The sequence below is a fragment of the Babylonia areolata genome, chromosome 18 (genome assembly GCF_041734735.1).
Source record: "Babylonia areolata isolate BAREFJ2019XMU chromosome 18, ASM4173473v1, whole genome shotgun sequence".
In the NCBI taxonomy this organism is placed as follows: Eukaryota; Metazoa; Mollusca; class Gastropoda; order Neogastropoda; family Buccinidae; genus Babylonia; species Babylonia areolata.
The window spans coordinates 45901224-45919473 of NC_134893.1; the positions used below are offsets into that span (position 1 = coordinate 45901224).

Consider the following 18250-nt stretch of genomic DNA (forward strand, 5'->3'; position numbering starts at 1 on the left):
CTTCTTTCTTCTTCTGCGTTCGTGGGCTGCAACTCCCACGTTCACTCTTATGTACCCGAGTGGGCTTTCACGTGTATGACCGTTTTTACCCCACCATGTAGGCAGCCATACTCCGCTTTCGGGGGTATGCATGCTGGGTATGTTCTTGTTTCCATAACCCACCGAATGCTGACATGGATTACAGGATCTTTTACATGCGTATTTGATCTTCTGCTTGCGTATGCACATGAAGGGGGTTCAGGCACTAGCAGGTCTGCACATATGTTGACCTGGGAGATGGGAAAAATCTCCACCCTTTACCCACCACCCGTCATTTCCGAGATTCGAACCCGGGACCCTCGGATTGAAAGTCCAACGCTTTAACCACTCGGCTATTGCACCCGTCAAAGTGCCCCCCAAAACCCCCTCCACCCGCCCTACCCGCTTCCTCCAGAGCCCAGGGGAGGGAGGCCAGTAGGGGTGCGGTCAGTGTGGGTTACCTGGGATGGCCAGGTTGCGCAGAGAGCTGAGCACAGCGTGCTGCAGGGTGACGTTGGGCTCCTCACCCTCCTGCACCACACTGCTCGACTTGAGCACCGACAGCAGGCTCTCCACGATCTGGCTGTCCACCAGCTGTCGGCAGTGGCTGTCTGCAACACCGACAACAAACTAATCAGTCACGTCTCTGGATGTATGCTGCCGGCAGTGGCTGTCTGCAACACTAACAACAAACTAATCAGTCATGTATGCTGCCAGCAGTGGCTGTCTGCAACACCAACAACAAACTAATCAGTCACATCTCTGTATGTATGCTGCCGGCAGTGGCTGTCTGCAAAAACAACAACAAACCAATCAGTCATGTCTCTGTATGTATGCTGTCGGCAGTGGCTGTCTGCAAAAACAACAAACAAACCAGTCACGTCTCTGTATGTATGCTGTCGGCAGTGGCTGTCTGCAACACCAACAACAAACTAATCAGTCACATCTCTGTATGTATGCTGCCGGCAGTGGCTGTCTGCAAAAACAACAACAAACCAATCAGTCATGTCTCTGTATGTATGCTGTCGGCAGTGGCTGTCTGCAAAAACAACAACAAACTAATCAGTCATGTCTCTGTATGTATGCTGTCGGCAGTGGCTGTCTGCAAAAACAACAACAAACTAATCAGTCATGTCTCTGTATGTATGCTGTCGGCAGTGGCTGTCTGCAACAACAACAAACTAATCAGTCACGTCTCTGTATGTATGCTGTCGGCAGTGGCTGTCTGCAACAACAACAAACTAATCAGTCACGTCTCTGTAGGTATGCTGTCGGCAGTAGCTGTCTGCAACAACAACAAACTGATCAGTCATGTCTCTGTAGGTATGCTGTCGGCAGTGGCTGTCTGCAACAACAACAACAAACTAATCAGTCATGTATGCTGCCAGCAGTGGCTGTCTGCAACAACAACAAACTGATCAGTCATGTCTCTGTATGTATGCTGTCGGCAGTAGCTGTCTGCAACAACAACAAACAAACCAGTCATGTCTCTGTAGGTATGCTGTCGGCAGTGGCTGTCTGCAACAACAACAACAAACTGATCAGTCATGTCTCTGTATGTATGCTGTCGGCAGTAGCTGTCTGCAACAACAACAAACAAACCAGTCATGTCTCTGTAGGTATGCTGTCGGCAGTGGCTGTCTGCAACAACAACAACAAACTAATGAGTCACGTCTCTGTATGTATGCTGTCGGCAGTGGGTGTCTGCAAAAACAACAACAAACTGATCAGTCATGTCTCTGTATGTATGCTGCCAGCAGTGGCTGTCTGCAACAACAACAACAAACTAATTAGTCATGTCTCTGTATGTATGCTGTCGGCAGTGGCTGTCTGCAACAACAACAACAAACTGATCAGTCATGTCTCTGTATGTATGCTGTCGGCAGTGGCTGTCTGCAAAAACAACAACAAACTAATCAGTCATGTCTCTGTATGTATGCTGTCAGCAGTGGCTGTCTGCAACAACAACAAACTAATCAGTCATGTCTCTCTGTATGTATGCTGCCAGCAGTGGCTGTCTGCAACACCAACAACAAACTAATCAGTCACATCTCTGTATGTATGCTGCCGGCAGTGGCTGTCCGCAAAAACAACAAACAAACCAGTCACGTCTCTGTATGTATGCTGTCGGCAGTGGCGGTCTGCAACAACAACAACAAACAAACCAGTCATGTCTCTGTATGTATGCTGTCGGCAGTGGCTGTCTGCAACACCAACAACAAACTAATCAGTCATGTCTCTGTATGTATGCTGTCGGCAGTGGCTGTCTGCAAAAACAACAACAAACAAACCAGTCATGTCTCTGTATGTATGCTGCCTGCAGTGGCTGTTGGCACGCAAAAAACAACAAAAAACAAATAAAGAAACAAAAATCCCATCTAAGTACATAGTCATCACTAAAATCATGTCAACTCAATTATCTACAAAGAGAAATTAACAGGTGATCATACTGCTCATGCTCACAATACAGACATAAGACGTGCATTTTAAAGGCATGTATATGCGTCCATGCACACATTTTTCTTACACACTTGCACAACATATTAAACTAATATGAAGTTAGTATGAAAATACTAAGCTGTAAACCAACACAACAAAGGTTAAAGCAAATAAGGCAGAAAACATCCAATCACAAGTAAAATTAAATGTTTACAGTATAAACTCAATCACGTTTCTGTATGCAGTCATCACTCACTCACTCACTCAATCAATTATCCAAGAGCCTGTGGGTCAAAGAACCCAAAACGATCCACAAATCTGTCACATGATGATGTTCACCAGCTGTCTGCACCTTTCTGTCCATATATCCTTGACACAGTGCCTGTCCATATATCTTTGACACAGTGCCTGTCCATATATCTTTGACACAGTGCACTGCTGCTCACATGGCTGTTGGAGAATGCACCACACTCAGACAGCACAAAGACCACCTACAGAACAGCTACAAGCACACACATGCATTCACACTGAGACACAAACCTGCCTGAACACATGTAAGCATGTACATACACACACACACACTAACGCACACACACACACACACACACAAACACTCATACAAACATGCATGTACACACACAAATGCATGTACACACACAAACGCATATACACACACATACACTAACACACACGTACACACATACACTAAGAAAAGTGAACATTTGAATTACACACTCTTCCAGAATGAACTGGACCTCAATGCACTGTGCACTGACAACTATGTTTACCTGTATTTGTATTAGTATTTCTCTTCTTGTCACAACAGATTTCTCTGCGTGAAGTTTGGGCTGCTCTCCCCAGAGAGAACGCTTCACTACACTGACAGCGCCACCCTTTTTTCTTTTTTTCTGCCTGCAATTTTATTTGTTTTTTTCTATCAAGTGGATTTTTCTATAGAATTTTGCAGGGACAAAATTTTTGTTGCCATGGGTTCTTTTACGTGCGCTAAATGCATGCTGCACACAGGACCTCCGTTTATCATCTCATGTGAATGACTAGCATCCACTCAAGGTCTAGTGGAGGGAAGAAAATACTTGTGACTGCCGGTGTGATTCGAAACCAGTGCATTCAGATTCTCTTGCACTTAAAACAATGTGATTAAACATGCACACAGACACACACACACACACCTTCACTCACCCCCACCCCCACACATCCACTATCACGTACCGCTGCGAGCGAAGTTTCCAACAGCCAGCGCCCCCAGCACCTTGAGGCCGTCCATGTCGGAGTCCAGCCACTGGACACACTGCCTGAACACCTGGCCCTCCCCGCCCCCGTACAGCTTCTCCATGCTGCCGTCTGCAATCATTGTTTGTGTGCATGTACACTGTGTGTATGATAGTCAGTCGTGTCCCACTACCAGCATGTATGATAGTCAGCCATGTCCCACGACCAGCGTGTATGATAGTCAGTCGTGTCCCACGACCAGCATGTATGATAGTCAGTCGTGTCCCACGACCAGCATGTATGATAGTTAGCCATGTCCCATGACCAGCATGTATCATAGTCGTGTCCCACTACCAGCGTGTATGATAGTCAGTCATGTCCCACTACCAGCGTGTATGATAGTCAGTCGTGTCCCACTACCAGCGTGTATGATAGTCAGTCATGTCCCACTACCAGCGTGTATGATAGTCAGTCATGTCCCACTACCAGCGTGTATGATAGTCAGTCGTGTCCCACTACCAGCGTGTATGATAGTCAGTCGTGTCCCACTACCAGCATGTATCAGTCGTGTCCCACTACCAGAGTGTATGATAGTCAGTCGTGTCCCACTACCAGAGTGTATGATAGTCAGTCGTGTCCCACTACCAGCGTGTATGATAGTCAGTAGTGTTACACTACCAGTATGTATGGTAGTCAGTAGTGTCTCACTACCAGTATGTATGATAGTCAGTAGTGTCCCACTACCAGCGTGTATGATAGTCAGCCATGTCCCACTACCAGTATGTATGATAGTCAGTCGTGTTCCACGACCAGCATGTATGATAGTCATGTCCCACTACCAGAGTGTATGATAGTCAGTTGTGTCCCACTACCAGAGTGTATGATAGTCAGTTGTGTCCCACTACCAGCATGTATGATAGTCAGTCGTGTCCCACTACCAGCGTGTATGATAGTCAGTCATGTCCCACTACCAGCATGTATGATAGTCAGTCGTGTCCCACTACCGGAGTGTATGATAGTTAGTCATGTCCCCACTACCAGCATGTATGATAGTCAGTTGTGTCCCACTACCAGCATGTATGATAGTTAGTCATGTCTCCACTACCAGCATGTATGATAGTCAGTTGTGTCCCACTGCCACCATGTATGATAGTCAGTCGTGTCCCACCACCAGTGTGTATGATAGTCAGTCGTGTCCCACCACCAGCATGTATGATAGTCAGTCGTGTCCCACTACCAGCGTGTATGATAGTCAGTCGTGTCCCACTACCAGCATGTATGATAGTCAGTCGTGTCCCACTACCAGCATGTATGATAGTCAGTCGTGTCCCACTACCAGCATGTATGATAGTCAGTCGTGTCCCACTACCAGCGTGTATGATAGTCAGTCATGTCCCACTACCAGAATGTATCATAGTCGTGTCCCACCACCAGCATGTATGATAGTCAGTCGTGTCCCACTACCAGCGTGTATGATAGTCAGTCGTGTCCCACTATCAGCATGCATGATAGTCAGTCGTGTCCCACTACCAGCATATATCATAGTCAGTTGTTTCCAACCATGACCATCAGAACAGCAGTGGAGACAACTGCTGTCCTGACTATCTTGGCAAGAATCTGATTACAGTGGAGAATATTTTGCCCAAGTTACATCCCCACTCTCTCAGCAAAGAGGTCAGAAAGGACATTCGGCATTGGGATGACCCCAAAAGCTGCAGCACTGAAAGCCAGTTGTCTTCCCTACCAGTTTGAAAAGTCATAGTCGTTCACAAACGACTAAGCTGTAAATGAGTTCCACTAAAGCCCTAAGCTGTAAATAAATTCCCAATGCAGTGGAGAAACTAAATCCTACAGCTTTCACTTTGCTGATGGCCCCGCTGTCAGCTTATGACAGTCTCTCATATACGCTAAGCACTGAGCCCCAAATCTGCAACGGCTCCCACAATGAACACCCACGCCCTTCATCATACCCTGCATGCACCATACTCTGCTGCAAACATTTAGTTTCAGTAATCCCCCCCCCCCCCCCCCCTGTCCAAACATCCCCTCCTTTTTTTTTCTGACTGCAAGTGTTTTTGTTTTCCTATCAATGTGATTTTTTTTTTTCACAGAATTTAGCCATGGACAACACTTTGGCTGCCATGGGTTAAGTGCGTGCTATACACAGAACCTTGGTTTATTGTCTCGTGCAAATGACTAGCATCCAGACAACCACTCAAGCTTCTAGTGGAGGAGGAGAATAAGACTGGTGAGTGTGGAGTTTGATCCTGTGCTCTCAGATTATCTCAATTTCAAGGCAGACATGTAACCACAGGGCCAGCACTCCACATCCAACAACATTAAACCCAAACTAGGGAGGGCCTCCAGAGATGCCAACCCCTGTCAAGTGTTTGTAAGAACAATCAGGAAATTTGACTGGAACGTTTTTCGAATTTGGTACGGACACTCAGACTCCGAGCCACATCAGCAAATGTGCATTTTATCAACAAGGCATACAAACAATGTGAACAGGCACGCAATTAGCTGAGCATCATTACATGAGACCAAGGTTAGTAGTGACTGCCCTGGCCTCGTGATCAATAGGTCTAGAGCGTCTGGGTCATGTTACGACAGGAAAGCATGTGACCAAGATATGTAGTTGAAAATTAACTCTTTGGAACAATTTTGATGATGGCGTAACATCGGAACAAAATGCGTGTCGAGCGTAACAAATTATGGCAAAATCGTTAACAGCTGGCATCTCTGGGCCTCCGAGCGACAAGTGTTTCAGCAGCCTTACCGCCAACCAGCAGGGACAGCAGAAGGTCGGAGGCCAGCTTGACGCACTCCTCACAGCTGTCGTTGTCCTCATCCTCGGCCGCTGGGCCCGTGTTGTACTGGATGATGCGAATCAGGTGGCTGGGCAGACAGCCGTCTGCTAATGGGTTCTTCATGTCGTCTGTAAGGGGAGGGTGAGAAAAAAAGTACATACTGAATGGAAATGACTTTACCTTGTGAGGCGCTTTGACTTAGAACTTGGTCTCTGACTGGGGTTATCAGCAGTTATATAAGTATCCATATCAATCACTATTTATCAGCATTTGTTTAAGCATCCATATCAATCACTATTTATCAGCATTTATATAAGTATCCATATCAATCACTATCTATCAGCATTTATATCAGTACCCATATCAATCAGTATATATTATCAGCATTTTCGAGCCGTCTGCAAATTCTGCTGACAGTGCACATGATGGCTTCATTTTGATTGCAACTTTTCCTTCTATCCCCTCCCCTGGCACACCACCCCTAAATAAACAACAACAACATCAACAAACCAGAAATCATAAGAAGAAAACAACAGACACAAACATTCACACAGGGAGAAAGAGAAAGCAAAGGTGTATCCATACTTACAGATAAATCATTATTATTATCATTATCATCATTATCATTATAACCACCTCTGTTTAAACGCATAAACATGATTACATGATTTAGTTTTAATAGCCATTTTCTTCACTGTATCCATTTATCTATCTGTTTGTCTGCACTTCCCTTTGCCCACTTCTTTCTTTACCTCTTTCTTTCTTCATTTATCTATCTGCCATTCATTTCTACAACAGCAAAGAATACATACACCCCACCCCCCACCCACCCCCAAAAAAGGGGGAAAAAAAAGAAGAAGAAAAAGGAGTCAATATAAATAATCTAAAAGATGCTCACATTAAAAAACAAAACAAAACGGTAGAAAAAACACTAAGAAACTTCCTATGCCACAAGTAAATATACAAGACATTAATTCTTATCAGCACACACACACACACGGCAGAAACACCCAATTCTCTGACAAGCTTTTCCTGTTATTGGAAAACATGCAACAAACACAAACACATACACACACACACTCTCAAACACAAAACACACATGCATGGAACAGTGATTCTCTGATGAGCTTTTCCTCTTATTTGAAAACACATCCAAACACACACAAACACACACACAAATGCAGATACACACACACACAGACACACACACACACACAGCCACACACACACATGCCAACAATCATGGGGATGCGTACTTGTATAAATACCAAATACATATACAGAATATGTGGTTGCAACACAATATCTGTTTGGTTAGAGAACATCTAAACTGTTCTGTGAAATTGCCTGCTGATGTGTTTTGCACATGTGCTCATCTTGCGTTCAACTAAACTGTGTTCAAGAGACCGGAAGACAAAGAGTAGATGCAGATGTGTGTGTGTGTGTGTGTGTGTGTGTGTCTGCGTGTCTGTGTGTTTGTGTGCCTCTGTGTGTGTGTGTGTGTGTGCCTGTGTGTGCATCTTTCTTTCATGTCTTTTCACTTCAAGTGATATCAGACATGTCTGTTTTCGTGTGTGTCTGTATGCGTCTATAAATGCATGTATACATCCACACGCCAACATTCAAACATAATCAAACACATGCAAACACCATCACACAGATATAAATTCAAGATGTGAGTGTGCATGTGCATGCCTGTGCAAAATGCGCCAAAGTTCTTGAGAAAGAGACAGAGCAACACACACACACACACACACACACACACACACAGAACATACCCACCCACCGGAACAAACACGTACACACAAAAATCATCACCACACAACAGTTTACCAACACACCTCCACCTCTCACACAAGCCATCCTTGTAGGAAATCAATCTCCAGTCATGCACACAATGCTGGCCCCAAGCAAAACAGAGAGAAAAGAGAGATACAGGGGGAAGACTGAGGAATCTCTGCAAGCCACGCACTGACCCATCCACACCCTGCTCTACCCCCCTCCCCAAGAGGAGAAGAAGAAGAAGAGAGGGTAGATGGAGGAGGGAGGAAGGGAGGGCGGGAGGCAGGGCGGGAGGGAGGCAGTGACCTTTCTCAGAGATGATGTTGAGCTCCTCCAGCACCGGCACCAGGGGGTGACCAGTGTTCTCCCTGGACACCACCCACACCATGGTCCCCACCAGACTCTCCAGCCACTTCTCAGACTTGGCCGCGTCTGAAACCATCACACACACACACACACACACACACACACACACACACACACACACACACACACACACGAATCAAATGCATGCCAATAAGCACAGACACAACAGCACCCACACCCCTACCAACATACAAACACAGACACACAAACCCACACCAGTACACAAATGCACACACATGCAAAGACAGACACAGACACGAACACACACACACATATATACATACATACACACAACCACATACATCATATACATACATCAAATACATATATATGAACACACACACACACACACACACACCATACACAGACACATGTTTGCACACATACACATACATACACACATTAACACACACAAACACACACACACACACACACACACACGCACACACGCATATTACATATCCCCTAATCTCAGACGCACAGAGTGGCATGGCTTGAGGTTAGCCGAGAGATATCACCACGGTCCATTTCAATCAGCACAGTTTGCACTTTCCCACATGTTTAAAGCCCTAAAGACCTTGGAGCCAGAGAGAAAAATGTCATCTGTCAGCACCACTGATATAAGTGATTCATTCCCAAAGAATTTTCATGGAAGATTGAAAAAAAAGAAAAAAAGATAAGATACTATTATGTGATCTGGTGTGTGTGTGTGTGCGCGTGCGTGCGTGCGTGCTTGTGTATGCATGTGTGGTGCATGTGTTCTAAAATGCACCCAGCCCTGGCAACAGCAATACAGCCAAGATCTAAGAGGGATAAAGATGCCATTCCAGCGTTCCTCCTGGACCTGATGCGCATGCTGTGGATGACTGTGTGTGTGTTTGAGAGACAAACGAGTGGAAATGTCCATGCTGTCAACCAGACTGTGCGTGTTTGACAAACAAGTGGAACTGTCCATGTTGTGAATCCAACAATTATTTTTCATTGTCATCTTACATCTTTACATTTAGAACATACATCCCTTTTTGAAAGGGGTGTGTGTGTGTTGGGGAGGGAGGAAGGTGGGGGGTGTGGGGGGGGGGAGTGAGGGTGCGGGGAGATGGGGGGGGGGGATTTTCTGAGCCAGAAGAAAGACAGAGACTGAGGGTGAGGAAAAGAGGGAAGGCGGGAGGGGTGAAGAACACACACACACACACACACACACACACACACACACACACACACACAGAGTCACACACACACACAAATGAAAAAGGAAAGGGTACTGCGGGTAGTGGGTCAGGGGTGGGAGGGAGGCAGACTGAAAACAATCCTGAGCTCAAATCAATCAGCTGTTGTAGACCACTGTTCAAGCTCCTGGGGGCTCCCAACAGACCAATCCGTCGCCATGCGAGACAAGATGAAGGCCATGACTTTCTACAGACTATGACATCATCCTAGGATTCAACACAGCAACGCTGCAGTAACTAAAAAGCAAGCGTGTCTGTTAACCATGACCCTGTTGTAAAGTAACTAGAAAGCAATCATGTCTATTAGCCCTGACCCTGTCATAAACCCATCAACATTGCAACAACAGTGATAGGGGTTGACACTACCACCTACACTATACTAGAGGTGTATGCCAATGAACATTTGATCATGATTGTTGTTGCTGTTGTTGCAACAGTAACTTTATATAATGGCTTAAATAAGCCATGTTTGATGGGTAGGGCTTAAATAAGGCATGTCTGATGACCTTCTCATGCTTTTTGTGTTCATGTGCTTATGCTATGTTGTTTCTTTGAATAAAAATTGTTTAAAGCAAACTTTTAATCATGATTATTGTTGTTTGCGCTGTTATAGAAATGCTTGGCCATGATTAATATTGGTGTTGTTGCTGCTTCTGTTGTTGTTGTTGTTGGTGGTGGTGGTGGTGGTAGTGGTGGTGATAATAATGTTGCTGCTGGTGATGGTGATATTGCTGTTTGTGGTGGTGGTGGTTGAGCTGCTCCTGCTAATGTTGTTGTTGTTTATGTTATCATTTTAAGGTTGTTATCCTCATCATCATCCTTATCAACATCCTCCTCCTCCTCATAGTCATCACAAAGGTGAGGCGGACTGACCACAGTCGGAGATGCGGAGGAAGGCAGCGACGCCCATGTTGTAGAGGTCCTCATCCGCAGCGTGCTCCTTGAGGCAGGCGTCCAGCACCTTCAGGGCTCCGGACTCCACCGCCTTGTCCTCCAGCCACTCTGCAACCACACCATCAACACCAACACTTCACTACAACATACCAACAACACCAACACTTCAGTACAACTGCTAGTTCTATTGTCTTGTTTTTGTCATAAACACCAGCACTTCACTACAACTCACCATCAACACCAACACTTCACTACGACTTACCAACAACACCAACACTTCAGTACAACTCTGAGTTCTATTGTCTTGTTTTTGTCATAAACACCAGCACTTCACTACAACTCATCAACAACACCAACACTTCACTACGACTCATCAACAACACCAACACTTCAGTACAACTCATCAACAACACCAACACTTCACTACAACTCATCAACAACACCAACGCTTCAGTATAGCTCATCAACAACATCAACACTTTAGTACAACTCATCAACAATACCAACACTTCACTACAACTCATCAACAACACCAACACTTCACTACAACTCATCAACAACACCAACGCTTCAGTATAGCTCATCAACAACATCAACACTTTAGTACAACTCATCAACAACATCAACACTTCACTACAACTCATCAACAACATCAACACTTTAGTATAGCTCATCAACAATCAATACCACCACTTCAGTACAACTACTAGTTCTAGTGTCTTGTTATGTCATCAATATCACCACTTCAGTACAACCCCTAGTTCTAGTGTCTTGTTATGTCATCAATATCACCACTTCAGTACAACCCCTAGTTCTAGTGTCTTGTTATGTCATCAACACCACCACTTCAGCACAACTCCTAGTTCTAGTGTCTTGTTATGTCATCAATACCACCACTTCAGTACAACCCCTAGTTCCAGTGTCTTGTTATGTCATCAATACCACCACTTCAGTACAACTAGTTCTAGTGTCTTGTTATGTCATCAACACCACCACTTCAACACAACTCCTAGTTCTAGTGTCTTGTTATGTCAACAACATCACTTCAATACAACTCCTTCTAGGGTCTTGTTTTTGTCATCATCAACAACATCAACACTTCAGTACAACTCCTTCTAGGGTCTTGTTTTTGTCATCAACAACAACATCAACACTTCAGTACAACTCCTTCTAGGGTCTCGCTTTTGTCATCAACAACATCATCAACACTTCAGTACAACTCCTTCTAGGGTCTTGTTTTTGTCATCATCAACAACATCAACACTTCAGTACAACTCCTTCTAGGGTCTTGTTTTTGTCATCAACAACAACATCAACACTTCAGTACAACTCCTTCTAGGGTCTTGTTTTTGTCATCATCAACAACATCAACACTTCAGTACAACTCCTTCTAACATAAACAAAAGGAATGGAAAAACAAGGAAGAGAGAGCAATAAAAGAAATAAAAGAGAGAAGGAAGAAAAGACAGGAAAGAAGGGGAGGAAAGAATGAAAAGAAAAACAGCAAGGTAAAAAGGAACAAGTGGGAACATTTCAACACACATGTAATCAATAATACATCTCATGAATACCAAAGTCTGCATTTGGAATAGAAAGGGTGAAGACCAAAAAATCCTCTGAGAAACTTTTCTTCTTTTTTTTTTTTTTTTTTTTATATTAATTTTTTTTTAAAGTACAAAAAAGTATTTTAAAAATAAATAAATAAATAAAAACCTAGCTGCACTGGTGAGGTAAGTTACCCTCACTGATCAACAACAGGAAACAGTGGGCTTAAAAACCCAAAAGCACGTCACTTGACATATTTTTCAGCCCCTTGGTAAGCCAGAGCTAAGAGTCATAAGTGCTCAGAATTAATTGGAAGAAACTCTTGTTTAAGACCAGGCACACAATTCAAACCACTGCTGATTTTGCTGCCTGTCTACCAGAAAAATGCAAAGCAGTTGACAAGCGGAACAGAGAAATAATCCCAGACCTCCCCTCGCCTCCCATCTTCTCCTTGAAAACGGAAGCTCACTCCGTCTTACACCCTTCCCATTCACTTGACACGTACACGCAGCAACAAACGTGAAACACAAACAGCACTCATTCAAGACCGGACATGGCCCTTTAGTCAAGAACACACTACACACAAATTAGACTGACTGATGAAATAAAAATACATTGTTAGTAACCTCAGTGTACGAGTAATGGGATTTGAAAATGAGTGAGGTGAAGAGAAGAAAAATATCAAGCAAGGGGAGAGTACTGCTACTCTACAGGACAAATGTGCATAATTTGAACCACTGTTAGAGCTGGTGAAAGAAAGAGAGAGAGAAAGAAAGAAAGAAGGAAAGAAAAAAAAATCAAAATCACAGAAACAAAAAACAAACAAGACACATACACACACACATACAACAAACAAAAACAAAACAACAACAACAACAACAAAACAACAAAATTTGCCCCCAAAACAAAAACAAGGCACATCACAATATCGCTTTAATCCACATTATCATATAATCAGTCTTCTGACTTTCAATGTCTCTTTCAGAAAAGAAAGCAAGAAACAATGGAAGAAAGAAGGCAAGAGGTAGCAGGACAGAAAAAGAAAGAAAAGGAAAGGAAGAATGGTGGAAATAACCTGGTATGTCACATCCGATCCCGGACATCACAGTAACCTAAAAGGTTATTCTTATTACTTTCTGACACTGATCTTAAAACAAGCAATCTGAATACCTCCAAACGTGACTGGTTGGTTCAGCATGCATACTTCACTACTATCCTCTTTCCAGGACAAAATTCCAGATCTGTTTAGCTTACCATCAGTCCATCCAAACAAACAGTTCCGAAGTAACAATGAACGCTTCATCCATATCTACTGCTAGGAACTTAAATGGACACACCTCTGCTTGACTATCTCAGAACCATTGAAGTTTCAGTCAGGCCAAACACACTGGCAACAATGGTTCTCTGTTTTGTTTTGTGTAATCTCAGTGTCTCCTCTTTATGGGGTTTAAGGTTTTAAAGTTTGGAGGAGAGAAAGAGAGGGAAGGAGTGGGGGTGAGAGGGAGGGGGGTGACTGAGTGAGAGAGAAAGATATACAGAGACAAAGGAACAGAAAGAGAGACAGACAGACAGAAAGACAGAGACAGAAATAGAGACAGACAGAAAGATAGAGAGAGATGAAACAGAGAAGCAAAGAGAGTCAGGGACACTGCTTGATATTTCTATTGCACTTTAAAAGATGTTTGGCAGAACAATTTAGTAAGTATGTACATTGGCAGGCAGAAATACAGTGAATTCATTTTGCGAAAAAAAACCCAAAAAAAAACAACAACAAAAAAAACAACCAGGAACGCACATACCTATTGCTTCTCTTAAAGAATACATGTTGACACTTACAGCACTTAAAGGAGCAATAATATTTGAGGCCTGATCACTGCTAACCAAACTGCTTCCCCCTCTTTCCGTAAACTCTCCTTGACGTGAACACTCATTATCCACTGGTATGAGAAGTTACTTCACCCAAAGAAAAACTATCTGACCTGAATTCCTTAAACCCTCAAACAAAAACAAGCAGTCCAACTAAAACAATGCAGCATGTCCTGTTGAAAAAAAAGAAAAAAAGAAAAAAAGCTGTATGTACTTTTAATCTAACACAGAAATTAGCACAGTTACCAAACGCTGAACAGACATACTGCAAAACTAATTTCCTCCATGAAGGAAATGAGAAAATCCATCCACTTAACCAGTTCCACCCACCCTCCCTCACACCACCACCACCCACCCCTGTCCCTTCTACACCCCCCCCCCCCCTTCTCTTAAACACATATACACAGACGTTCGTTCACTCACATACACACACACCCACGCACCCACACCAACGCCCCCCTCCATCACACAGGAAAAGGAAACAGAGTGACAGATTGGACACCTGGCACCTCAGTGTGTGTGAGTCAGTGTACCACAGGTGAGAGAGAGGACCTGAGACTGGTGGCAGAGAGAGGGAGAGAGAGAGGGAGGGAGAGAGAGAGAGGGAGGGAGAGAGAGGATTCTTTGCTGAGGGATGATGGAGATTAAAGCATACAGCAAAAATCATGTTTTCATTTGTTCACTAAATTGTCCACTTGAAAAAAAAATTTTCTGCAGTGGTCGGGGTGATTCAAATCATTAACAGTAATTGGGGTTAAAAATTATGAATAATATGAATTGTCATACACAGCAGTAGCGACAAGCACAGTTGCAGTCAACTAGCTGTAACAACAACGGAAGCAGCAGTCTTGAGGTAGGGGACGGTTATCTAATTTCACTCTTTACCTTATTTCATTCTCGAACACAGAATTACAATGTGGTACACTGACTGATCACTGCACAGTGGACCACGTTTCCCAACCATGGACAGACAGCAGCATGGGACAGAGTGCAGAGGGTTTGTCTGTGGGGTGGGGGTGGCCTTGGAGGAGTAGTCATCCCTGGAACCTGGTCCCGCCCCACATACCACAGACGCAGCTGGCGGGATACCTCAAAATAACGGGCTGACACAAACAGGAAGCATGCACACACACACACACACACACACACACACACACACATCCACACACAGGGGAGGGGGGGAGAGAGAGAGAGAGAGAGAGAGAGAGATCAAAGTGAGGGGGAGATGGAGGGACAGAGGGGGGGGGGGGAGAGAGAGAGAAACTGGCAGAAAGAGACAAAGAGGGAGAGGGAGAGAGACAGAGAGCGAGACGGAGACAGAGAGGGTTGTGGGGGGGGGGGGGGGGGGGGGGAAGGGGGGGAGGAAGAGGGAGAGACAGACAGAGAGACGGAGATTGAAAATCAGAGACAGACAGAGGGCGGCACCATTCATCACATCCACTTCCTGCCCACTGCACACACACACACACACACACACACACGAGAACAGCCGCGGTTTTCATACCAGCTGGCACGTCATACTCTACTGATTCCACCTGTGGTTCAGACCATAATATTATATAAATATGTCCATCCATCTCTCTCTCTTTCAACCCCACTCATCCTTCGTTATTCGTCCCTTTCTATGCCAGTATTTACTTATTTATTTATTTATTTATTTATTTACTTATCAGAGCTCTGATCTATTTCTACAATCTTTTCTCTACCTGTTAATTCGGTTGTCATTCATTTTCTTCCTTTTTTTTTTTTTTTTTTTTTAATCAGTGATCATCAAATTACTATTCTTTTTTTTCTCCTTTAAAAAAAAAAATCATAACCTTCTTTCAATACAGATTCATCCGTTTCTTTACTGATCTATAGTAATTAATTTCACTTACGTATTCATTCATTCATTCATTCATTCATCCATTAGCAAAGAAAAAGAAAGAAAGAAAAACAGACGACCTAAAATATACATAACAAATATGCTTTGTAATCGACGACAGGCTCCACCCAGAATCATGACCCGTAACCCAGTCTGATGGTCAAACAATGCATGCCGACCCAAAGAGTCTTCCACTCAACAGCAATTTTATTAAAAGGCACACCAGTTAAAACTTGAGTGGTAGATTCTGTTTCCCTTTGAAAAGTGCCACACTTTGTATGTTTTACTCATGACCATAAACATCAAAGATACATTAAAAAAAAAAAAAAAAAAGAAAAAGTAAAATTATACGATGAAAATGTCATTCACAAAGAAATGCATAAACTATTCAATATAGAGAGAAAGAGGGAGAACATCTATATGGTCCTGTTTGAAAGACTAAGATCCATCAACGGCCATACTTATGACTAACAGAAACAATTCTGTGATGTCACGCTTCCTCCCTACGCGCGACAGAGAGACTAGGGAAGACTGCAAGAGTGACAAGGAGGGACTGAACAAGGGAATGCTAGGAAACGTCAGGTGAAATGAATTCAGTTCTGTGGACACTGAAAACCAAAGAACAATCAACGTAGGTTCAAATCAAGGGGGTTCACAGTCAGAGAAAGGGGGCTCAGTATCCAGGAATTGGTGAAAGGTGTGGGTAGGATTCCAATGATGGCATTATCTCTGCAGACTCTTTGTCTGGCAGGCTGCAAAAAAGTGGCACAGGTGAGGGTTCCCCGTAAACACAAAACACTCTCTCACCAGTAGATCCCTAACCTTTGGGATTGTTATTGTTGTAAAGGAGTCTGGTTTTTACACGCCCTTGCTTTGCTTTTCTCCGGCGGATGGATGAAAAAAACAAAAAGCCTACACATGTCTTTCCCCCTCTCTCTGTCTGTCTGTCTATCTCTCTTGGAGAAAGACACAGAAGGCAAAGAACCTTCTTAGGCACAGGGTCTTTGGTGGAGGTGGGTGGGGGAGGGAAGGCGACGTTAGGGAGATAGTAGGGGGGGGGGGGGGAGAGACAGTGTGAAAGAGCGAGCAGCGAATGAGTGTTCAAAATTAATGAAATCGCGCGCGCGCGCGCGTGTGTGTGTGTGTGTGTGTGTGTGTGACACGCACCACATCAAAACACAACACACACACATATCACAAACAAGCACCACATCAAAAGTACAAAGAACGAAGTCTGGAGTTCTCTAGTCCTCTAGAGACACCTGAACTGAACGTTTCTGGCAGCAGGCATCATAGATAAATAAAATCCAAAAAGAGACCTCCCACTGTTTCTCCCTTTCCCAGTCTTCTTCCTCCTCCTTATCCACCTGGATCCCCAAATCCCCTCAATCCCTGTGTCCTGAATGAGAGCAGTGGGAGAAATGAGGCCTATCTGACCGCTTCCTCCCTCACAGGAGACTCATTTTCACACGGTTGATGGAGCACAGGTGCTACCGCTATCCCTTGACCTCTCTCTCTCTCTCTCTCTCTGTGAGGCTTCCTCGTGACTTTCTGCTACGAGTCAGACAGACACGTAGTTACTGATCCCCGGCACCACCATCAAGCTCAATAGTACCCTATTCAGCCTCAGTGGGCGCTGCAGGTGAGTGGTGTGTTTGTGCTGGTTATGCTGCGCCTCCTCCTCACCCCCCCCCCCCCCCAATTCCCCCCATCCCCTCGCCACCATCATCCCAACTGTCGGGAGAGTCCTGCAGGGTTCCAGACCCAGCAGCACATGGTGGATGAATGGCACAGAGTTATTATCACTTAATACATACTATAAGTCTGTAAGGATGAAAGGTGAAGAATATGTTCCTTGAAAAGGCTGAGATTTTCTCCCTCCCTACCACTCATAAATACGTACACGCGCGAGCGTATGCGCACACACACACACACACACACACACACACACACACGGCACACCCACCCCCCCCACACACAGAGAGAGTAACACACACTCTAGTAACCTCTGTCACAACCTACAGCTGAATCAGGCCTTTATATGGCTGTAGTGCACTGCACAGTATAATACGATGTTTGAATTCAAAACCTGGGATTAAAACAAAACAAAACACACACACTAAAACAAAAGCAAATATAATGTCATTCACGCCAGTGGCCACAATATATTTTTTTCTGGAACCGATAAAACGTGAGAGGACGCATAGCAG

The 18250-nt window shown here is 44.3% G+C and overlaps 1 protein-coding gene across 2 annotated transcripts in view; it reads right to left on the reverse strand.

Moving 5' to 3' along the window:
- The window catches only part of LOC143292018 (rap1 GTPase-GDP dissociation stimulator 1-B-like), an 84168-nt gene that overhangs the window by 14275 nt on the left and 51643 nt on the right, over window positions 1-18250 (reverse strand). For both annotated transcript variants that reach the window (XM_076602182.1, XM_076602184.1), the window contains exons 6-10: window positions 10745-10873; window positions 8586-8711; window positions 6467-6625; window positions 3688-3819; window positions 480-629 (exon numbers count right to left, since the gene is read on the reverse strand). In XM_076602182.1, coding sequence (XP_076458297.1) covers window positions 480-629; window positions 3688-3819; window positions 6467-6625; window positions 8586-8711; window positions 10745-10873 — 696 coding nt within the window. The remainder of the gene's footprint in view (window positions 1-479; window positions 630-3687; window positions 3820-6466; window positions 6626-8585; window positions 8712-10744; window positions 10874-18250) is intronic.